This window comes from Benincasa hispida, chromosome 3, assembly GCF_009727055.1.
Source record: "Benincasa hispida cultivar B227 chromosome 3, ASM972705v1, whole genome shotgun sequence".
Lineage (NCBI taxonomy): Eukaryota > Viridiplantae > Streptophyta > Magnoliopsida > Cucurbitales > Cucurbitaceae > Benincasa > Benincasa hispida.
Genome location: NC_052351.1, coordinates 41,785,094 through 41,811,042, shown reverse-complemented (window position 1 = coordinate 41,811,042; position 25,949 = coordinate 41,785,094). Strand labels below are relative to the sequence as shown.

General features: G+C 32.5%; 1 protein-coding gene across 2 annotated transcripts; it reads right to left on the bottom strand.

The window, feature by feature from the left end:
* Window positions 1-241: 241 nt before the first annotated feature.
* LOC120073204 (ABC transporter F family member 5-like) lies at window positions 242-6,315 on the bottom strand. 2 transcript variants are annotated; one of them, XM_039025887.1, is made up of 9 exons: window positions 5,252-6,315; window positions 4,707-5,048; window positions 4,016-4,156; window positions 3,725-3,904; window positions 3,406-3,561; window positions 2,182-2,283; window positions 1,952-2,080; window positions 1,098-1,202; window positions 242-543 (listed from the first exon to the last, which is right to left on the bottom strand). In XM_039025887.1, the coding sequence occupies exons 1-9, from the start codon at window positions 6,137-6,139 to the stop codon at window positions 448-450; spliced, it is 2,139 nt and encodes a 712-aa protein (XP_038881815.1). In that variant the 5' UTR covers window positions 6,140-6,315; the 3' UTR covers window positions 242-447. The 2 variants fall into 2 exon arrangements, with proteins under 2 accessions (XP_038881815.1, XP_038881816.1); XM_039025888.1 differs by having other exon boundaries at window positions 3,725-3,901.
* Between the last annotated feature and the right edge of the window lie 19,634 nt (window positions 6,316-25,949).

The following is a 25,949-nucleotide window of genomic DNA, read 5'->3' as shown; positions in this document are numbered from 1 at the left end:
AAATGCTTCTACATTATTCAAACCATTACCAATCAATTTTCCTCCAAAATTCTAACAGATATCTATTTTACAAATAATTTTGAAACGTTAATGAAAGGTCATGTATATCATTATAACTCTGGAAAGAAAAATGGAGTCTTTTCTAAACAAAGAGCAACGAATACTTCTGTTAGCTAGCCAAATATAAATTTTCTTATACCACTGGAGGGGGAATTAAAAAAAAAAAAAAAAAAAAACAGTATGTATGTAACACCATGAATTTACAGGATAAGATTTTCCATTACAGAAATCTAAATAAAGAACTTATGATTCTGTTTATACATTATAGACAAGGTGAGGAATCTGGCTCACAGTGTGCTACACCTCCTAGGCTTTCTAATTTCTATCAGTAACATTAATTTCAAGAAATAACGTTATCAATGAGAGTTCTTTAAAAACAAGTCTCATTCAGTTCCATCTCTTGGCATTCTTTAGTCCTTTTGATTTAGCTTTCGCTTGCTGAAATGCCTGCATCTTCTGTTTCTTTCGTGCTTCCTTCTCGGCCTGTGGAGTGGCAAAAGATAAAGGGAAGTAAATCTACTTTATCATTCACTAAGAAACTGAAACCGAACACAATCACATGATTCACATCTGTATGTTCGAAAAATGATTTCAAACGCCATTGTGATTCTAAGATCTCTAACATATTTGAGAATAATTTTGAAATTATTAAAATCACTTTTGTCATGTTCGAAATCTTTTCAAAACATGATTTTTAATCATTCAAAATCAATTAATGTTTGGTTTTATGCTTTTAAATGCAATTTCCATTTGATCAAATTTGGTTTTAAAGGATTCAAAAGCATGTTTTGCTCTAACATACATATAATCCTCCCAAGTTACTTTTGACTTTTTCCCGAGGCAACTTTGCTGTAATTCCTACATTCTTTCTATTCCTACTAATATTCTACTAATACTTGTACTTGCACTTGCTGAGCGAGAATTGAGGGGGTCGATTGTAAGTCATAAGTCCAGCTTTCATTTGATTTCATGTCAGAACGAAAGGCTAACACAATTGGTAATTGGCACTAATTTAAAACGTTACTGTCTTACTGTACCTTAGACATCTTGGATTTGGCTTTAAGCTTAGGAGCCTTTTCTTCAAGCTCTGCCTCACGTTCTAGCTCTTTTTCCCTGGCATCCAGATTCTTTTCCAGATAATACTGTTGTAAACCACAGAGCATCGAGTAAGAATCTACTGACATAATTCATAACTGTACCAACAGCAACGCTTCCACAACATGCTAAGTAATGATCTGGTATTATAAGCAATTACACGACATGAGGAGTACTTGGTAGAGAAACTCATGAATTTCATGCGAACTCTACTATGGCTAGATAAATGGTAGAGGAGAAATTTGGTAAAAGAGGTTTTTGGATGAAATCATTCATATCAATCCCAATGAATGCAAAATATTTGGAGGAATTTTCATCCATTAACATTTACATTCAATTGAAGTCTCAAGAGATTGGTTTCACCATATGGGGTTTAGATTTTTTTTTCTTTTTTTTTTTAAAAAAAAAAATCTTTCTTTGAACCTCAAGAACCAAGATCTGAAGCACTACATTTGTTTTTGGAAATAGAAATGTCATTTGATGAATGAAATCAAGAATGAATCCAGCAACAAGACCTCAAGCATTAGATGATAAGTGCTTGTTTATGAGTGATTTTGAAACTGTTAAAATCACTTTCGTCATTTTCGAAATTACTCCAAAATACACCCTTTAATCACTCAAAATTAATTTAATATTTAATTTTACACTTTTAAATGTAATTTTTATATTTATCAAAATTGACTTTAAATGCTTAAAAGCTTGTTTGGGAGTGCTTTTGAAAATGTCAAAAGTGATTTTAACTATTTCAAAATCATTCCCAAACTTGCCCAAATAAGTGGAATAGAAGCAGCCTTACATTGTAGTCACCCGCGTAATCCTGTAAATTTCCATCTTTAACTTCAATGACTCTATTTACAATTTGCTTTATGAAGTATCGATCATGAGAAACAGTGATGACAGTGCCCCTATATTCATTTATTGCCTCCTGATAAGATAATCAGAGATTGAGATTGCAATTGATTGTGATATTTCAAGTGTAAAGGCATATCAGATGTACTAATATTCAATTAAAAAAAGAAATTGAACCTCGAGCATCTCTTTAGAAGGTATATCCAAGTGATTTGTCGGTTCATCCAATACCAGCAACGTTGATGGTTTTACCATGAATTTACAAAACGCAAGGCGTGCCTGTAAAAACAGAGTACAGATTTCAATTATCGTGCCACGTCTTAATCAAATGATACAGGTATACATGCCAGAGGAATTAGACAATATAGCAAACAGAAAATGAGAAGTGAAGATATCTAAAATAGGAATTAAGTAACAAAGGAAGAAGGTAGAAACAGAATTGGAGGGAGGGAAGAAGTGGGAGAGTGAGAGAGAAGAATGGAAGAGATTCAAATAACTCATAGACTTTTCAACTATCAAGTCCGCCAGTTACATAAAGGCTAAAAGATCATACGACTGCAAAAGACAATACCAGAGCAACTTAATCAGATGAGACGATGCCAAAATGAACTCAGAATATGATTACGTATGGAAATCTAAAAGGTAGAAATCTCATTCCTGATGATCTCAATAATCAGAAGTCTAACAAATGCTTGATGCCAAATGCCTGTTTATAGCGGCCAAAGAAAACCAACCTAACTAAACATATAAAATTAGTTCCTAAATATTATTGGGAGAGTATCCAATATAATACTATTTTAGACGTTCAAAAAAATTAAACTTAATTGATTGATAATATATTTTCCTATTCTGCAGCATTCTTGCAGACTTCGAGAAATACAAATCCAATGGGTTCAAAGTTTGGTAGTGTGGAAAAATCTTCATAACAAAGTATAGTTCACATCCATTCACCATCTTGGTGAACAAATATGATTGGAGTGAAGATTGAAGAATAAGGATTCACCAGCAAACTTTAACGAACAACATCCATTTGATACCCAAAGAGGGAATGAAGAAGCCAGAAGGACTACCTCATAATCGTATAAAGAAAAATCTAAACTTGACCAAAAAACTTCGACCACCTGAATCAGACTAATCCATTATAAGTGATCCTGTTTTCTGGTAAACCATCCATGATAAGAAAGTTAAGATCTATATTAACTGGACCCTACTATAATCCCCAGGATATAAACAAATATGCAACTAACTCTAAGAGCTTTAGTTAATTGTTGAGGCGACGTACAGTTAGTCGCCCCAAAATTGTTTTCCAGGCATCAATCATACAATATATGACTTTCCAGACTTTACAAGGTGCTGAGAAAACAAACATAATCTCAAAGATAGTAGCTAACTTGAGATTACCTTCTCCCCACCACTCAATAACGAAACCTTCCTATCAAGCATCTCAGTTTTAAAATTACAACGCCCAAGGAGACCTTTTATATCATCAACTCTCCAGTCCTCTGCAACTTCCTCTACTGTCTCAAGCACTGTCTTCTCCAAATCAAGTGCCTCAGCCTGAACAAGAGCAAAAACACTTCAATCGGCAATACATTTTCAAAATAGAGATTAGGCCCATGGGATAAAATTGTTTGCCATAAATATTAGATGTAAGCATTGACAATAAGAGAGACGGTTATTATAGATCGATAGAAGTGATGTACGAGTAACTGCAGCATACCTGATTTTGTTCAAAATAGTTAGGCAACACGTTGTGCTCCCCAAGCAGAACTTCACCTCCTTTTGGCTTTTCCAAACCCATTATCAATTTTAGTAGTGTACTTTTTCCACATCCATTTGGGCCAAGAATGGCAATCTTCTCACCCCTTTCAATGATAAGATTTGCTTTATTGAACAACTGCTGCCACACCAAAACCAAAAAAAGCCGTATGAATATGAAGATTGTTAAATTAAAAATAACACCCAATCACTCTGAAGCCTCTCTATTATCAATAGAACTTTATTAACTCACCTTATCTTCAAAACCAAATTCCAAATTTTTTATTGACACAACAGATCTCCCACTCTGCCCACGTTCAGGGAACCTAATCTTCATTTGTTTCCTTTGAAATGGCTTTTCTACAAGATCCTCTTCTTGAAGCCTCTCCAACTTCTGTTGTTATAAGTGAGAAAAAGCCAGAAGAGGGATGTTATCAGAAAAGCTGAAGTTGCTGAAAATAGAATTTGGCCCACCCAACATAGATATAAAAACTCGCACTCAATGCCAAGTGAAACATGCAAATTTGAGGCAAATGAACTCTTTTTACTGGTATCTTGTAGAAGAAGAAGAAAGTAAGCAGCAAACAGCATGCAGGTTCAATTGAACAAGTAATAAGCTCATGGCAGCTAAGCATACTGATACAGTTAATGAAGTACGATGAACATGGCATGTGATCTAGATGACAAGATTTCCAATTAATTGGCACACTTCAAGTATATCACATCTTACGTACTTGCGTAAAAGAAGACTTGCCGAACTCTTACAGGAAAAGAAGAAATTTATAAGCTATTGCAAGAAAGTTATGAGGACAGGGTACCTTAAATGGTGCCTGCTATAATGAACAAGTTATTTAGAACATAACTTTCACATGATAAACATAGCCCGTTGGCATGGCTTCTTATCATATCACATTTATACCTAAATACGGAGAATGCTTATGTACCTTTTCGGCTGAGGAAGCACGCCCGGAATTTGCTCCAGCACCTAGTCTACTTATCAAGTCTTTTGTCTGTTCAATTTCCTTCTGCTGCTTCTCCCATGCTGCATTTTGAGCTTCAGTCCACTCAGCTTTTGAAATAACATATTGTGAATAATTTCCCTCATATGTTCTCGATACACCCATATCAGTTTCAACGATTTTTGTACACAGCTGATCCAGAAAAGCTCTGTCATGTGAAATGATAACCATTGGCACATCCTGCTTGTTGAGATAACCCTCAAGCCACTCTATAGTGTCAAGATCAAGATGATTCGTAGGTTCATCCAATAGTAACAAATCTGGCTCCTGCAGAGAGAGGCAGAAGACTATAACTCACTTGATATATTGCCAAACTTGACATATAATAATCATTAATCAAAGACAGGTATAAAATAGTGCATTAAAGAAGCTTCTTTGTCAAATGGAAACTTTAAACAGATGGTTAATGATAATTTATAAGCAAGGATTAGACTTATAATGTCAAATTATAATCGACCAAGTAAACATACCTGAAGTAAGATCTTCCCAAGCGACATTCTCATCTGCCACCCCCCACTAAAAGAAGCCACCAACCTGTCTGAGTCCTCCTCAGAAAACCCAAGTTCCGGCATCAGCTTACTGACCTTAACATCCACTTCATCTAAGTCAATAGCTTGTGCTCGCCGCTGAAGCAAATCAAACTCATCCAATAGCCTTCCCATCAACTGCAAATCCTCCACAGAGCTTTCCAATGCCTTCTGAACCTTCTCCAACCTTGTTGCTATCTCCATTTCCTCTTTGAATGCACTCAAAAACTCCTCTCTCACTGTCCTGCTCAACGAAACCTCAAATTCCTGGCTCAGAAATGCAATTTTCATATTGGCCTTTGCCTTTATCACATTCCCTGAATCAGGCTCTTCAAGACCGGCAATAATCCGCATTTGCGTCGTTTTCCCAGCACCATTTACACCAACCAAACCAACTTTTTCGCCTTTTTTAACTTCCCAACTCACGTTCTTCAATACCGTCGCACCCTTATAGCTCTTACTCACATTTTCAAGCTTCACGCCTGATGAAATTCGAGAATCGCCAGCATTTGACTGTTTATATACACGTTTACCATCAAATTCACTGACAGAATCGCTCGAAAACAAAGATTCGATATCATCTTTGGTTGAAGTTTCCGCAACCGATGCTTCTACGGCCACTGCTTCAATTCTAGAATTTGCTCTTCTAGGATTGGGTAAACTACTAGCTCTAATACTCTTGAAGTTACCTCCAATGGATTGTGCGGCTGTTCGATTCGAAACCTGATGCTGACAAGACCCAAATACAGTCTTCCGAGAATCCAACAGAGGTGAGCCGGTGAGAAAGCTCGAGCGGAGATGAAGATGATGAAGCTTGATAGTCAAATCCATGTCTGAGAAATCGAAGTAACAGCAAGAAATGGAAATGAATAGAGAAGAAATTTATGTTCGTGTTCGTGAATGGAAGGAACTCGCAAATCAAAGAAGATTGCGAGACGGAAAGGAAGTGCGAGCTCCTTCAATGACAAACTCAGAGCACCGCTCAGCCCATGGTTCATCTAATTATCGGATTGTCTCATTTTTATGTTTTTTTCGTAAATCTTTTTTTCTTTTTTTTGACAATCATTTTTAATAAATTTTAATTTTTAAAAATAAAAATATTCATATTTCTTTAAACAATTGTTACATTTTCTTCCCCCAGATTATCATAAAAAGTAGCAATGTACGGTACTAAATGGTAAAAAGAATATATAAATGCAGACCTTGATTAAGGTTAGATTAATTAGGAAAGAAATTTCAATTCAGTATAACTAAAATGATCATTATTTTAAATGACAAAACTATTGAATATATTTTCAAATATAGTAAAATGTCATTAAATATAAATGATGGAAAGTGAGAGACATCTATAAATATCTATCACAATGACATTTTTTTATATTTGTAAATAAGTTTAATCATTTTTCTATATTTGAAATCCTCCCTAATTTTATATAAAATAATAATAATAATAAAAAAAAAAAAAAGTTAATTATACACTTATTTATTATTTTTTATTTCATTATGTTCTTATGGTAACATTAGCAAATATCAAATATATTAGATGAGCATTTAAAATTTGTACAAGCATCTCATCTTTTTATATATAATTTTGATTTTGGCTTTAATTTGATAAGTTTATTTTTAAAAAAAAATAGTTTAATAAGGTATAGGAATCAAAATTCGAATTTTTATCTTTTTCTTAAGGTTATAGTAATTTAAAATATATGCTCAAGTTGGCTGTTATTAATGGTTTTATTCGACTTTGAGATTGTTTTTAAGATTAACATATCACTTTATAAATAAAAATAACAATAATGACAATAATAATAATAATAATATTTATGTTTTTAAATAGAGATGAAAAATTTATACTAAAAACCAAAATTAGAGACGATTGCATTTGTGTGGCCCGCGGGAGAGATAAAGCCCAATTCGTCAAATATGAGTTTTGTGGTGCCCGTTGCGCTAGGAAGCTTTCCGTGGTCCATCTCATCCAGTGAGATTATGCCACGTGTCACCTTATTCGTGGATCTCTGCTATCCACGTATTTACATTCGTAGACGGCTTGATTTTTTTTTTTTTGCTTTTGAAGAGTTTCTGTTTAATTAGTGATTTTCATGTGTATAATCCACGCCTCAATAGTCAATACAAACGAAAATAAAATGATTGAATTTTGGTTTAAATATTATTTAGATTTTGTTAATTCTAATCTCTTCTTATCTTAACCTTCAACTAATAATAGAATTTTAGGAGGTGTTTGGGGCAATAAGTTGGTTATTATAGTCGGGTTATGATAGTTTGTAGGGTGTAGATTATTTTAGTTTAGATTATAATAGTATGTGTTTGAAGTGTGAACTATTTTAGTTTGAGAAAGAAATAGTAAACACCTTAGCAAATAATAAAGATAAAATAGTAAAAACGGTAGTAAATAGGAAATACGATAGCAAATGAAAGTTTTGAAATAGTGTTGACGGTAGTATTGTTGATGATAACTCTTGCCCCAAACGCCCCTTGAATCTCACTAGGCTAAATTAAAAGTATAAATTTTGATATCAATTTCAACATAGTCTAATAACTAAAACATTAATTATAATTTTAACCGTCCATTGTTTAATTTTTTTAGTACAAAGGTAGGAAGAAGAAAAAAAAAAAAAAACTTAAAAGTAATAAAATTTTCAAAAATTAAAAAAAATAAAATAAAAAGAGTATAATCCAACTTTGGAATACGGTCTTCAAGTCAGATAGTTGAATATCTCAGCCTTTGTGCATGAAAAGCTAAGTTGTGAACAATAATTTAACAATTGCAATTGACAAAAAGGAAACCTTGAAATTTGAACGTATCGTCGCAAATCATAATGGAACCAACAAAAATTTGAACCTCATTTGCAATTCTAGCTTTAAGAGTTATGAAAATTTCTTTATACATGATAATAACTTCAATGGGTTTAGTGGAACCACTCAAAAGAAAATGACTCTCCATAGTAAGCCTAATGTCACCATTGGATTGTGAACTATGGCTCCTATTCTCATATCATCATTAAAGATTATCACACCTAGATAGACCAACAGCAAACATCCTCAGGATTTTAAGGTTTCGTTTGAGATTGTTGTAGCTTTTAAAATAATTGTTGGCACCTGTGCTCGTAGAAAATTAGTTATGGATAGAAGTAAAGGAGTATCTAGTAAATTTTAGTTTTAAATTAGAAAAATTAGTTAAGGTATTTGATAAATTAATACTAAATTAGTGTTATTTAGTTATATAATTATTTGAAAATATATATGATTTGAATTTCAACCATTTTTTTAATTAAAAAAGTTAATAATTTTTTTTATAAAAAATAATTGTTATAAGAATTTAAACCAACTAAAATTTAGAATAAATTTGAGAAAATAAATTAAGAAATGAAAATTTGAGATGGGTAAAGGAAGATACCAAATTTTTAGGAAAGTTAAAATCTAAAACGTCCATCAAATAACTTTTATAGGTTAGAATAATTTTAAAAGTGATTCGGGATAAATCAATAAATAAGTTGTTTTTCCAAAAACAATTCTCCTAAAATAGGGTTTTAAGATTTCAAAAGCAATCCAAATGGATGTTAGAAAGGTCTATCAAATGCATTACAAGGAAATTACTAACGTCCATGTTCAATTTTTTACCATGCAAATAGTGAACTAAACAAAAAAGAGAAAGTGTAGAATATGTCTAAAATGAGAAGGTGATTTTGAAAAATGTCTCTTTTAATTTGAAAAATATCTAAATATTTAAATGCGTGTTTATTCATTTTTGTATTCTTTACTATTCTACAGCCACTAATCCCCATGGCTGACCTAGAAGAACCCCCATTTTTTGTGAACAATTTTCGAAAGCGTCTCAAATTTAGTTTATTATAATTGAGTGTCATTGGGGTTCTAGGTCCTTGATATGGTGGATCATGATGGGAATGGTGAAATTCACATTGTTGGATTGTGGGTTGCTCATGTCTATGAAGGAAGAATCCTAGTTTTCAACAAATTGATGAACATTGGGAGTACATTCGACAATCCAATTGAAGCATGGTTGCATTTAATATATACTAAATTTTGTTTGTTGCATGACTCGATCATTAGTGTATAATATAACATAATATAGGTAATTTTTGGTACAAGTAGTACCATGATTTAACTTAATAAAAATTCTAGTTATTAAGTATAAGGTATTTGTGTGGTGTTGAGTGTAAATTAGGACTAACAAAAAAAAAAAATTAATTCAGTAGTATAAAATATTTGTATGAGAAAATCTAAGAAGATTTCAACTTGTATTTTAGTACAAGTAGAAAGAATTCTCAATTTAAGACGAGGGTGTTTGAAAGAGTAGATTGTTCTCCATATTGTGTGATCGTATAATTGATGATTGCTACATATGATATTAAGAAGTCGTGTAAGAAAGGGGAAGAGGGAGAGGAGATGGAAGGGGCAATATTTTTTAAGAGAATTTTTAGGTGCTTTCAAGTACAAGTATTTGTTAAGCATAAAACTTGAATGAAAAAGTGGGTGAGTTTATTTTCTAGATTTTGGATGGGGAAGTATGTTTGACTAATCACAATCAATTTTTTGGAATACATTGTATTTTTTGTCTCTCGATTTTATAAATTTATAGTGGGATAGAAAGTATTTTTGTTGGAACGGCTACCCTTCAATGGACAGGATTTGCTGGCAACGAACAATCACGAACGACAATCGTCAAGTAAATGTAACCTGCAAAACAGAAATCTCGCTTTCGGCGGACAAATGGTGAAGATGTCTACCATACCCACATTTGTATATCTTCTCACTCCCTTGAAGCTCAAACTCATAACCTCAAGTGAATATCCCTTGAGGCTTAAACCCATAACCTCAAGTATAAGTATAAAAAGGAGATTCCTATTTCAAAATTAACTAACGTGATATTCTTAACTAAAGGAATTTTTTTCTTTTCTCTTTTAAAATTTGAATTTTCACCAATAGTTCTATTAGAAACACTGTAATTAGTGCTGTGTTGATTTTACGATTATTTGACTTGATTGTTCTTCTATTTGCAGGAACATATTAATTTGCATACTAGTTAATTTGTGCCTCAACACTAAGTTTAAGGGTCTTTTTTTTTTTTTTTTAGATTTTGGAAACATATTAATAAGTTTTAATTTTTTTTCACTGTCCCTCAGTTTACGGTTGTTTCATTCTTGTGTTTATATTTATTTTAGTTAATTTTGAAGGGGTAGATTTGATTTAATTTTTATTTATTTCCATTATTTCTTCATTAATTTAAGGCTTAGTTTAGTTTGAACTGTTATTAGATTAGATTTTGTAGGTTTGGATTTTCTTTTATTAGATTCCACATCTAATTTGGTTGATTGCAGGAAGGGTATATTTGTCCACATTTTAAAATAGTAGAGTATATTTTAATTAAATATTTTACTGTTAGATATTTTTATATGAAAATTGGATTTAGACATTTTTCGTAAAATGACCAAAATAAAATGAGAAATGACCAAACAAATGAACAACTAATTTCGATACTATTTAAAATTTAAGAGTATACAAAAATACCATACTACCAAATCCCTATGAATATGGGGTATTTAAAAAAAATCTAACTTAAAAGAAGGATCTAATAAACTAAATCACCCTAAATATCTCATAAATTTGAATTTCGAATATAAGTATTGTCAAGAAAATAAAAAAATAAAATATATCAAAACTAACTTTAATTCTTTGAAAAGAAATATCTAAAAATAACATATACAAAACTAGATATATAAAATCTAAAAATGATAATTAGAAATTAATGGTTAAAAATAGTTTAAATCTCATACAAGCACAGTATAATAGCTTAAAACTTCATGAAATCATGTAAATGAAAATATTATATGCCAAAAAATTTGTCCACTATACCACACCATACTAAAACCTAAAGTGTTTGATGCCTAAGTGCAACAATTTTCCTATAGATATATAAATTCTTCAAATGCCCAATTCGTCTTTCAATTTAATCATTATCATTTGAAAATCTCACAAATTAATATGAAAAATACTTTAAAACCTTAATTAAAAAATAGATTACATTACTAGTTACAAGACATGGATTTCGAACCAATTCGTTTTTCAATCTAATCATTATCATTTGAAAATCTCACAAATTAATATGAAAAATACTTTAAAACCTTAATTAAAAAATAGATTACATTACTAGTTACAAGACATGGATTTCGACTGTCGCATCCTTTTCCAAGACAATCAAGAAACGTTGTCATGGTTTTGGCTGACTCGTTGAGGAAGATGAAGTTGATAATCCAAACGAGATTTATTTGTTGTTAGAGATGAGAACATAAACGATAAATATAATCTAGAGATAGAGATAAAGATATATATAATATTTTTTTGAAAATATAACAAAATCATTTATTTAATTAAAAAGATATATTTTTAAATTTCAAACCCTAATCAAATGTACAACCCAATATTATTTGTAAATATCATTTTAAAACTATCTAAAAAAAGCATGAGATCCCATATCCTAAGTGAAAATTTGTAAAAGTAAATATGGAACAATATACGAGTGGCAGATCTCTTCTCAAATACTAGTGTCTATATTTCCATACATTAAAAAAAATGATCACACTCACATTTCCGCCATTTACGACCATTTCTTCCATCTTTGGAAATCTCGAGACTAGGTAACAAATGGGCTATTAGTATTTGTTGTGAGTATTTAGCAAAGGCCCTTGACCCAACTGGTGCTTCTTAGCCCATTGCATCCAAATTCCTATTAGATTTGGTTACAGACAAAACATGGTCAAGTCCAGGATGTCTTTCTTTATTCTCATCTAAAATTTAATCACCCTCCTCACCTCCCAACAATGATTGGTTGATCATGAGAAATTCCCTACTTATTTTATATATATATAATGTTTTCATATGCATGTCACACTTTTATGAGTTGTACTTTTGCATTATTATAGCTTAGTTTTTGTTAGTCAATATCATATATGATCTAAATTAATACATATTTAAAAAGATTGAACATTTAATTTGAATAAGATTGATGAATTTAAAAGGTATTTTGAATGGTACGCACCAATACTTAATATCTTTTTTTAGTGTTATTTTTGTCATTGTAAATATATTATGTTGCTATAATCATAAAGCTAGAATACACTACAAGAAAAAGGGACTCTCCCAACGCTTAAAATAACCGTTGAAAAATACGTCGTCGAGAGAGAGATTATCTCCCGATTACGTAAGGGTGTCGTCGGGAGTGCTCAGTAACTCCCAAAGTGGTATGTGCCTCGTCGACAGTTTATAAGAACTCACGACTCCCCAAAAGCAGACATTGGGAGTTCAACAAAACTCTTGATGTCTTACCATGCTCGTCAGGAGTTGGGAACGAAGGTCAATCTAGACGGGTCGAATTCCTGATGAATTAAATAATTCATCGGAGTTGTGTAGGAACTCCCAATGGTTACGATAGCCCGTCGGGAGTTTCGATTTAAAACCCCAAATTCAAACCCCCAATTTCAGATATGATTTATTCCTTTCTACGAATCCTAAACATAAAACCGAAACCATCAAATCGAACCAGCTGATTCCGGTCGTCATTCGTCGCTATTCGTCCTTTAATTGTTCGTTCGTCCGCGTCGTCTGTCACCCAAATTGAACCAATCATTCATCCGTCGTCCATCATCGTTCGTCCATCGTATGTTGTTTGTCGTCTGTTTTCCATCATCCATTCGTTCTTCAATCTTCAAGGCTGTTGGTCATCGTCCATTGGAAACTACTTTTGGGTGAGTTAAACTTTGACTCTTAAAGTTGTTCGTTGAATATATTATGTTTTATATCCTTGATGTTACGTTCCATATTTATCATAATGGATGTCGTGGTATCATGAATTTCACATAATTAGAAATTATTTTCAATTAACTTTTGATAATTCATTATGATTGTATGGATATAAGTATTAAAATGTTGGTAATAAATGATTTTATTTCTTTGCAAAAACAAAAAGTAAGTAAGCAAATAAATAAATTGATTTCTATATGAAGGGTTTTGTAAATTAATTTAGCATTAATAGTTTTGGCATTGAATTTGGTGAATAGGTTTGTAGGATGAAAGGATAATGAAAGGAAAGAATAAATGGTATGGGTCATACTTCTTAGGTTGGGTGATTTTCTTATAAAGTTGTAATATTACCTCAACCTTATAGTTGTAAATGACTTCGGCATAGGAAAAAAAAAGGAAAAAAAAGGTATTTTAAGGGTAATGTAGTAGTTTATATTCATCGAAATATTTTGATTTACCAAAGAGGTATATATACAAAGGCTTTTGAATGATCTTTATCTTTTGTGTAACGTGTTCTCTCTATCTCTATCTCTTGAAATTAGGAATTTGGAAGTGTTATGATGTTTTTAAAAGATGGTTGTGCTTTTGACCCTCCCCCCAATTTCTTTTGCTATGATATTGTCCTATAACTTTGTTGAAAAGGTGTTTGTGACTTCTATTGAGATTTATTTCGATGTTCATTAATGAGTTTTATTTAGTTTTCTTGTTGAAATTTATTAGCCATTAATGAAAATGACATTTTCGGCTTAGATTGATATATTGTTGAGTTTTATGTCCTAAAACTCGTGATTTATAAACAATGAACGCATTCTGTAAATTGATAAAGTTGTTATTGAATATATGAATTGCTTATTTCGTTTTAGAAATAAATCCAATAAACTAAAAGATCCATGACTATTACATAGATACTTGAACTTTATGTGGAGACATAGAAGTAGATCAAGTTCGAGTAAATAGTCTATACGAATAAGATTGAGTGTCTTATTCTGGTAACACTATCGGATGTGGCTCACTCTGTGGTTGTTATAAGGGGTTGTGAAGTGCTACAAATGAAGTAATTCTGATTCGTTCATGTGATGATATGAGAAGTGATGGCGTCTTGTGCAATGAGTTTGCATAAGATCGGACCAAGAAATAAGTCACTTTTACTTTATAACGTTGTTTACTGTTTAAGACTAACTATTTCAAAACGATAACCTAGCTAACATGACCTAAATCCTAAGCTCACTATGAACTCCTATTTATTCGGGATTATCCTTAGATTTGTATGGGTGAGGGTTGGCTCAATAGCATTGGCTCAATAAGCCTCCCATTTTAGGGGTAAGACCGGGTAGATAGCTGGGGACATAGGGTGCAAGACAAAATTTACTCCTACCTGTTTTCAGGGATAGTAGAGAGGTTGTTCCCTTAAGTGTTGACTCTGGATCTTGAACAATGGGCCCCACTCTCTCGATTTGATGATCGGATCACAAACCAATTGTTCATTAGAGGATTAGTGAGACTTAAGGAACAAGACGTAATCTCGAGGGTAAAACAACCTTTTGACCCCACCGTTATTACGAACAACTTGTGAAGGGTTAACTTACTAATTATGGATATATCGAGTAGACACAATATATCTACAATGAGGGGAGTGCAACTACTGGGCTTTAGTGGAGTAACCCGATAGTTAACGAATGGGGGTTAATTCGGTGTAAAGAGTTTAGTAGATTAATCTCGGATCGTTGGAACCCATGATTTGTAGGTTCATTAGGTCCCCTAATAGCTCATAAACAGATTAGCCTTAGAATAGTGTGATAAATTGATTTGAAACGTTTAAATTCAAATTAAGGGAATTGGTAATTATATGTGATATAATTATACATTTAATTTTGGAATTAAACGTAATTGGAGAATCCATTAATATATAAATATGATTTAAATATTAATTTCATGAATAGGGATTTATGGTAATGGAATTGGTGACATTAATTTAATGTTTGATATTAAATTAATAGAATTAATTAAATTATTTAATTAATTATTAATTATTAATTTTATTAGAAAAATTGGTTATTAAATTAATTTTTATAAAATTAATAAAATTTCAATTTTAATTAAGGAATTAAAATTGAAAAAAGTTTTGATTTTGAAAATAAATTTCAATTTTTTTTAAAAAAAAAGGAAATTGAAAATGGAGAAAAATCCCAATGTGGGATTTTTCCACTTTCAAGCAAGAAGATTAGTCACCTTCTTACACACAATTCTACCACCAAATTCAATGGATAGTTGGAATCACTTGGAGTGATCAGTTTTGCATAAGAGTCATGTAATAAAACCACTATTGAGTGAGTGGAAAAGCTTATGCAATTGGCTGAATTGTTGAGTTTTTTAAGGTTGAAGAAGTTGTTCTTCAACAAGTTGAAAAACCAAAAAACCTTTCCTCCAGTTCCCTAAATTCAAGCTTGTTTTGAGTCCAACAACTCAATCTCAGGCTCCTAGAGAATAGTAGAGAAGCTCTAGTAGTGGTCCACAGCAAGGATTAGAGAAGATTACAACTCAAATTCGTGTTTGAAAAGGATTTTCAAAGGTATGTATTGAAACCCTCTTAATTCTCTGTGATTATTTTGATGTCAAAATTAAGGAATTAAAATGCTTAATGATCCTATTTTCTTCCGCTGTATGTTTCTGTATTCCAACATATATATGTAAGTAAGAAAAATTGTTAAAACCTAAGGGATGTAACTTTTTATTTATTATTATTATTTTTTTATAAGACATAACTTTGTTCAAAGAAAGTAAGGCTTAGCTACATTTTACCTTGAATGAAAAGATGATATGATGAGATTTTATTCCTCATTCTCTTTATTTATGAACCACCACCTATTAAATTGTTTCAATTTAATTTTTGTATTATTCATTATCTAAATAATACAGGTTATAATTTGTTTTGGATTACAAGTTGGTCAGAAAATGTTTGTTTTTAAGGATGAATAAAGAATGGATCAAACTTAGGAATAAGTTATCGGTGGAGTATAGAGAAAGAGTATAGCAGTTTTTAGATGTGGCTAAGTTTCATGTTGATGATTACGGACGAAAGAGATACCACAAACTTATTCGAAGACTTAATGACCAAAGCACGTAATAAACTGTATCCTAGTTATTCGCAATTTTCGTCCTTGAACATTTAGTGAAGTTGATGATATCAAATTTCTCAACGACTAGAGTAACAAATCGTTTGACATGTTGCTAAAATTGTTAAAAGGAATGTTTCCAGTCGGCACTGTTATACCTACTTCCTTTAATGAAGCTAAGCAAAAAATTGCTTGACTTAAGCCTAGGTTATGAGTCTATTCATGCGTACAAATACGATTGTGTATTGTACTGGGAAGAATTTGCATATTTGCAACAATGCCCTATTTGTGGTGAGTCTTGGTACAAAGTTAATGATGACAAGAGTAATAAAATGTCACATAAGGTATTACGTCATTTTTCATTGATACCGAGGTTAAAGCGATTGTTTGCATTAAAAGAAGGCGCTTCCAACATGAGATGGCATAAAGATAAGCGAGTTGATAAGTAAGATGACTTCATAAACGATGATGAAAAACAATTGTCTCCCAATAACAGTTCAAGTGCTGACGAATAGTTTGATTAGATGACGATGATGACTAATCATATATCTACTCGATTCTCTTTCTCTGTTTACACATATTTAATATTGATTTTATGTTGTTTTGTCTTTTTTGTGTTTGTATAGATATAATCTCAACCTCTAATAGGTAACATGAGGCAGAGGAAGAATTCCGAGAGCAAAAGATATATCTAGGCAATACGGGATCTTTTGTGGGTGACACTTCAGGTTAGTATTCGTACACATCTTCTGTTGATTGAAATACATCCTAAACTGTTTTAAATTTTTTATTCCTCAGATAGTAGCTCTCCATCCACTCAGAGGAAACACAAGCATTTTCTAAACACCAAGTTGGAAAAATACGTCCAAAAACATGGAATAATTCCAATCGTGATCAAAAAGGGAAGAACAAGCTAATTTGTCAACATTCGATACGATTTAGTAATGCGATTGGTGTTGTCATCAGATTTGCATTTCCAGTACAATGTCGTACTTTTACTGATGTTTCAAACGAATTTGTAGAATAGGCTAAGAATCAATTGTTGGTAAGTTTATAAGTTTGTTCTTTTAGATTATCATAAACATTATATATGCTAATTATTCCTTAATTCTTTTGTTGCCTGTGTTGGAGATCATGGGTGAAGGAGTATATCAGCATGCAACGGAAGCAACTAAACCATCATCTGGTATGATGACTTGAGTTTTAGTTAAACCCATGTACCGGTCATACTGTTGCACAATCCTCCCACTACGGCGAGGCATTCTTAACTCTTGAGAAGGATGTAAAGTACCAGTTTGATCAACAACTCTTGTTGATGGACCTGCTATATCAACAATCCTTGTTGATGCATTTGTCATTTCTGGACATTTCCTTTATTACTAGCTTACGGCGAGGTTGAGGATTCTTCATATGGTATTCCTCCAGGAATGTTGCATTTTTCGATACAAATACCTTATCTTCCTAAGGATCATAAAAGAAACCACTTTTTGTTTCTTTTGGGTAGCCTACAAATAGGCATACTTTTGAACGGCGTTCCAACTTTTTAGGATTTTGCACCAACACATGTGCTGGGCAACCACAAATTATGAAGTGACGTAAATTTTCTTTATGTTCTCTCCATAGCTCGTAAGGTGTTTCAGAAACACTTTCCGAGGGAACCATGTTCAAAATATACACTGCATTTCCAACTGTGTGTCCCTAGAAAGAATTTAGTAACTGAGCATGACTCATCATGGAACGAACCACGTCCAACAAGGTTTCGTTTCTCCTTTCTGCCACACCGTTTTACTGAGGTGTATCAGGAGCTGTGAGTTGAGACTGGATTCCATGTTCGATCAAATAGTTCTGGAATTCTAAGTCCATATATTCACCACCTCGATCTGATCGAAGTGTTTTAATCTTTTAACCTAATTGGTTTTCAACATCAACCTTATACTCTTTGAACTTTTCAAATGTTTCAGACTTTTGGTGCATTAGGTAAATATGCACATACCTAGAATAGTTATCAATGAAGCTGATGAAATATTCATACCCTCCTCTAGCTCTAACATTTAGAGGACCACAAAGGTCTAAGTGTACGAGTTCTAAGGATTCTTTGGCTCTAAGACCTTTTTTAAAAGAAGATCTTTTAGTCATTTTACCCTCAAGGCAGGATTCACAAGGTGATAATGAACTGTCTTCTAACTTATTTAGATGACCGTTCTTGACCAGTCTCTCAATCCTGTTGAGATCTATGTGATCCAGCCTCAACTACCAAAGATAGGCATTCGGAGAAATTTTCCTTTTCTTATGAGTCTCAGAAGTTTTAAACATCTTTATGTTCAAAACAGCTTTAACTTCAGTTGGTTTTAACAAATACAAGTTATTCTCTAATTTTGCAGAACAAATTTGTTTACTTTTTGTATTGGTGAATACTTCATCATAATAAAAAAAAACTTTATAATTTTGTTCTAGCAAACAAGATATAGATATTAGATTCCTTTTCATAGAAGGAATGTAATAAACATTTTTCAGATAAATGTACTTGTCTCCTATAAATAACTTCATATCTCCAACTGTTAGATATTTTATGTCCATGTAAACCATAATCAGTAAGTCGATCCTTCACAGGTCGTTCGTAATTAGCTAGGTCAAAATTACCGTTTTACCCCCATAAATACATCTTGTTCCTTAAGTTTCCACTAACCCTTTAATGAATAATTTGATTCATAATACTACTTATGAATCATGTCCCTCTCTGTCATGAGAAGGTGGGGCCTCGATTATTCAAGACTTGGAATCAGCACTCAAGGGAACAACCTATCTGCTAACCCTAAAATGGGTAGGGGTGAATTCTATCTTGCAGGGTTATGTCCCCAGCTATCCATCCGGTCTTATCCCCAAAATGGAAGGATTATTGTGCAATGTTGTTGGATTACTCTTACACATGCAAATCAAAGGATAACCCCAAATAAACAGGAGTTCATAACTAGCTCAGGATTAAGATCGAGTTATCTTAGGTTACTTTAGTATGAAATAGTCAGTTTTAACAGTAAACAGTCGTTATAAAGTAAGAGTGACTTATTTCTTAGTCCGATCTTATGCAAACTCATTGCATAGGACGCTCCCATTCCTCATGTCAATACATGAACGAATCAGGATCATTTTGTTTTTAGTATCTTTACAACAACTTGTAATAGCTACAGAGTAGGTCGCATCCAATAGTGTTACCAGAATAGGATACCTAATCTTAATCATGTACTATAGACCGTTTTGGCTGCTTACTTAAACTTGGTCCATCTCCATGTCTCTACATAAAGTTCAAGTATTCATATAATAGCCATGGATCTTAGTTTATTGGATTTAGACTTTTACATATGCAATTTATAGAATCAATAATCAGTTTATTGACTATAGAATATGTTTATCTTTTACAAACTATGAGTTTTAGGACATAAAACCCAACAATGTATTGGAGATGTTGTGTTGGAGACATTGTTGAGAGTTCTTTCTTCTATGTATTTGCGAAGACATATGTCTTTTGTAAACCATTTTGCCAACTTTTCTTTATTTTGTGTAACAAATAATACCATCGACTTTGTTTGTTTGTTTTATTTCTTATGTAAATATTTTCTTAGTTGCTTAATAATTTTACATATTTTAGGTTATTCATATCAAATTAAAAAAAAAATAAAAAAATGACTATCTCCCGACGACATATCCCGACCAAACTCCCAACGACAGAATGGATCTCCCGACGTGTTTTTTACCATTTTTTGACGATTTGAAGCATCAAGAAAGAGGTATTTTCTTGTAGTGCTAGATGGTCGTAGAATTAACACAGAGGGTTATGATACTACAAATGTAACTTTGTGACACTACAACATAGTACCATAATGCCTTGATTTAAAATAACCTCTTTAATTAAGGCTAGAGTACTAGTGCGAACTATGTTATAAAAGTTTACAACAAGGGAATTTTGAGATGAAATAAGACAAATTTTGTAGTGGTTAGAGGCTTAATTGGAGGACAATGATAACAATGAGAGCAAAGAAGGGACATAAATACAAGATGGAATAATTGGCGTGACAATGACTCGTTTTATTTTGCTATGAAATTTAGTATCAAACTTAGTTGTTTTGCTTTGGTTACAAGTAGTTAAATTAAGGCATGTTTGGTAGAGAATTTAGATTCTATTTTATGTTTTCAGATTTGTTGGATCGGTAACCTCTAGTGGACAGAAGATAACGATGTCAGACGTTGGAAAGTAACCTGCAAAACAAAATACCATTACAGGCTGAGTCTGAGGCTTGCTCTCTTTAAGACATCTTGTAGCTCTGCCCCTTTGTGCAAGTAGCTCAACTATAGCCACGCCGTCCCCAGGATAAAACAACCCAAATTAAAATGTCTCAAATGGAACTGCACTGGAACTGATCGAAAAACTCACACTCTTTAAAGACTAGTATGCTCGGTAAACCAAACACGTAAAGAGAGATGAAGGAATCGAGAGAGAATGAGAATGAGACTGTGAACTTTGTTTTTGTTGCATCAAACTAATTAAAATAGGCCTTGAAGACCAACGGTGGTGCGAAAAGAACGGAACGAAAAGTGTGCCTAACCTCTGAACGTGTGCGAAGACTATGCGTAAGGAAAAAAAATAAAATTTATTATTATAAAATAAAAATTCAACACATACACATCGTGTCTCGCCTTGCCTCACCATGCCCGACCAACCGGACAAACGGCTTAGGCAGTGCGTACATATGGGATGTCCACCATACCCACATTTTCCTATCTTTTCACTCCCTCTAAAACATGGGTATTCCCTGGGGCCCAAACCCACAACTCAAAGTAGGGGCTTATAAATGAGGTTCTATTCTTCAATATTTACAATGTATGATTCTCAAGAGTTTTTTTTTTAATTTAAAATTTAAATTTCACTAACAATCCCCCAGTTGAAAATCTAAAACCATAAGGAAATCATTTTTCATCCAGCAATATCAGTTTGTACAACACTGTGCTTAAGCAAAGGTGTTTTACGACTAGAATCTTTAAATAGTGTAGATGATTCAGAATATACTAGAGTAACCCTTGGTTTTGAACTATATCTCCAATAACATCTCACACACAACATCATTAGGGTGTAGTTCAAAAGTCCATGCTTTAAGGCCTAGCACGTGTATCCCAATTTAGTGAACGCTCTAGAGAGTTTGCTTAAAACTCCATAGGAAGCAGCCCCCACTTCTATCTTCATATAAGTGAGTTTATCAAGAGTACTCTTGTAGCTAGGTACCCTACTTACATCAAGTATAGATCTCATTAAGAACTAAGTTCGACCTTTCTTACGCTTCAGGATATCATGCTTAGACTCTAGGTCATAAGAAGGGAACTCTATGTTCGATTTAACTGTTAAGAATGTCAGGAAACTCCCAGTTCGTAGCTTCTAAACATATTTTATTTTGCAATAGAAGTATTATTGAGACTTCATTCAATAAAAGTGTTATTGAAATTGCATTCTATTATCAAATCTAATGAATAAACCCATGACTATAGTATGAATACTTTAACTTTATATAGAGACATAAAAGATGATCAAGTTTTAGTATATAGCCAAAAAGGTCTATAAGTATATGGATGAGATTGGGTACCTCATCTTGGAGACACTATGGATGCACCTCACTTTGTATGTTGATACAAACGATATGATCCTGAAATCGTTCATATAGAGACATTTGAGTGGGAGCATCCTATGCAAAAGACATTTACATAATATCATACCACAAAATAGTCACTTTCCTTTATAACAACCGTTTACTGTTAACACTGACTATTTCAAATCGATGGCCTAAGTTAATTCGATCTTAATCCTCAACTAACTATGAACTACTGTTTATTCAGGATTATCCTTTGATTTGCATAGGTGAGAGTGGTTCAACATCACCGCTCAATAAGCCTCTCATTTTAGGGATAAAATCAAATAGATAGCTAAGGACGTAGTCCTACAAGATGGAATTCACTCCTACCCATCTTAGGGTTAGTAGATAGGTTGTTCCCTTAAGTACTGATTCCTGGTCTTGAACAAAGCAATCCCCCCCCCCCATCCCCTCTCTCCCTCATGATAGAGGATCAATGGAGACTTAAGAAGCAAAATGTATTTATAAGGGTAAAACAGTAATTTTGACCTAGATGTAAATACGAACAACCTGTGAAGGATCGATTTACTGGTTATGATTAAATCAAGTGGACTGAAATATATCAACAACGAGAAGAGTGCAACTATTGAGCTATAATGATATGTTTTTGGTAGTTAACGGATGTTGATTAATTTGGTTTAAAGAGTTTAGCCAATTAATCTTGAATTGTTGGAGCTCATGATCTATAAGTCTATAAGGTCCCTATACTACTTTGTAAAAGATTAAACCTTGGGTTAGAATATTAAGTGACTTTGAAATGTTCAAATTCAATTTAGGATTTGGATAATTATATTCAATATAATTAACTTTTAGATTTTATTGAAATTAAACATATTTGGAGAGTTCGATATATTTAAATAATGATTTAAATATTAATTACATAAATAGGATTTATGTTTGAATTAGGTGAATTATTAATTTAACATTCGATATTAAATTATTATTAATTATTTATTTAAATCAAATTTCAAATTTTAAATTCAATTTCATAAATTGATCTTGAGTTTAATTTAATTAATTCAAAAAATTAAATTAAATTAAATTAAATTAAAGTTTGAAAATTTGATTAGTGGATTTATCCCAAATATTTAATGGATTTATCCATGTTTTAACACTTAACCCACTTCCATATCGCTTTTTGAAGTGTCAAATGTTTGATTAATGGGTGCTTGCATGGTTAAGTTGAATATATACTTCAATTTTGATAAGTTTGAAGGGCATGCAGTTGATTTTTACAGAAAAATTTTGCTGAAAAGAATTTTCAGCAAACCCTCTACAAACCACTTAAAATGTCCTTTCAATTTAGAGTTCCACCACTCAATCCAAGGCTGAGATTAGTATAGAAGAAAATTTTGGTGGTCTACTGAAGAAATTGAAGATCAATTTCGTGGAACTTGTAAAGAATTAGTGGAAATCTACAAAGGTAATAATGTTGAAATCCTATTGCTTTGAAACTATGTGTTTGCATGCTCGTTACTCATATTAATGTAATTAGAGTGCTTAATGATTCTGTTACCTTCTATGTATTGTATGTTTACTCTATCAATTGGTATCAGAGCATTATTTAAACACTCAATTAACGTTAATTTGAGTATGATGAGTGAATTTCATGAGATGCATGTTATGTTGACTGATATGGTTATTCATCCAGTTTTAGCATTAGATTCTTCTTTGATTATGTTGTAATAATTGTAATTGGCACTTGATTGATGATCTTTATGTGTGCTTAGGGGTTTGTAATTTTATTGGAGTCAATATAGTTAAAATTAGGTTGTAATTAAAGGTTCAAGCAAGCAAGGTCAGCTAGAGAAAACTCAAAATGGTGCCACTGCCAGGCAATGTTACAACGCTGATCATAGAGCGTTGCAACGCTATTCTTCTTGAAGCCCGAGGCATTGCAACACTAGGATGGAGCATCACAACGCTGCTCATCTTGGTCCAGAAATGTGTGCGCAAGTAGTTAATTTGTGGGTTTGGATCGGTTTGATCGGTTCGGTTGGCTTGAAGTTCGATTCAACCCAGTTTGGTCTGATTCAGCTTCTTTTGGAGCATTGGAGGGCTGGTTCAGGCAATTTGGGTTCAATTTAGGTCAGTTCGAATGATTTAGAGTCACTTTGAAGCTTTTTCTGTATTAAAATTGTAATAATTAGCCTATTTGCTTGCTTAGGATGCCAAAGTTGATCCTTATCAGTGTTGTTTAAATATTTATGCATGTGTTGTATGTTATATTTAAATTAAAACATGTATGTGCATATTGTATGCCATATAGATTTAAAATCCCACCATAGGAAAGCATGTTTCATGCATTAACATATGTTATAAATTAATTATAATATATAGTATGCATGTTTAAGGTTTCATAAGTTTAATATAATTGTTATATTAAAGTATGAAATGCTTAAGTGTATGTTATAACATGTCTATAGTTTTATAAGAGTTATAAAATGAATTAGACATTTAAAATCTATAACAAAGATAAGTTGTATGCTCACTTAGATTTAATAACAACATGTTTTAATAGTTAAAATAGGTCATTATCTAATAAAACATGGTTACAAACTCAATCGATCTATAATCCTGTCTAAGGCTAGGGATACTTAAGTTGGTTTACGTAACACCTGCTACCTGAGGATTATAACCAAAATGTTGAGCGTTGTTAATTGGTTTATGAGCATGTGTGAGTAGTGTGAAGTAATAAAATGGTTTTATCACTTAGACATCGTAGGTTAAAATCCAAATACAAACATTATAATTGGATAAACCACATAGACCTAGGATGTTTATTAGTCAAAATATACCTAAGTACAAGAGATACCCAACACAATTAAAACAGTTCACTGAGAGATCAATAATATATACGATATATTGTTTTTAGCTCTCACGTCCCTAAGAGTTCACACTGTGAGATCCATGCTCGGCTTTGTGTCACTTTTATCGCGACTGCTCCATTCGAAAAATGTTTACATGGGTAAAAAACAAGGTGAATAGGGGAAGTAGTTCATAGTAAGTGGGTGCAAGAAATGTGTCAATATATCCTACGGTCTATTCCATTAATTTGAAGCATGGGATTCTTATGTTGCGTCTGCTGTCGTTTTTAGGCAGCATTAGCTAGTCGTTTTTATGGCTATCCCCTCGGAGAGTTGTAACATAGGATTTAGAACAACTCAAACTTCAGAAATGAATAGGGTTTCTTAGTTTTGTCTTGAACATTATCTTCCAATTCGGGGCATGTTTATATCATTCTATGAAATCTAACAATAAAGGGTCACACTTATAACAGTTACTAAGTGTTAGTAAGTTCTTGACTGAAAACAGTAACTAAATGACTATAAGAATAAGAGTTATTCTGGATATAGTATTTAGTCAAGAAGGTCTTGCTTTATTGAAGGAGCATTTGACTACCCGTCGGTAGCATCTATTCTAACTCACTAAAGTATCGTTGCAAATAAATAAAGAAATATGGGTACTTTATTACTTTTGCTAAATTTAGATTCAGATACAATTTTCTAATAGATTTTGTTTATATTTCAACGTGTCGAACTTGATAATTCAACTTCTAGCCTCCGGTAAGTTCAATGGTGAGGGTTATTCAAATTGAAAATTAAACATAAATACCATATTAGTTATTGATGTTTTGAGATTTGTTTTAACGGAGGAATTTCCTCCTCTTCCCAGTTCAAATGCAAACCGAAATGTTCGAGATGCCTATGACAGGAAGGTCAGGGCTAATGAAAAAGCCAGAGCCTATATTTTAGAGAGCATATCTGATGTGCTTACTAAAAAGCATGAAGCCATGGTCACCGCTCAAGAGATCATGGAGTTGTTACAAGGGATATTTGGAGAATCGTCCTCATCGGTACGACATGATGCTATAAAATACGTCTACAATTCCTGCATGAAAGAAGAGACCTCTGTTAGAGAACACATCTTAAACATGATAGTCCACTTTAATATTACGGAAGCAAATGGCATTGGCATAGACGAGAAAAGTCAAGTTAGTATGATCATGGAGTCTCTTCC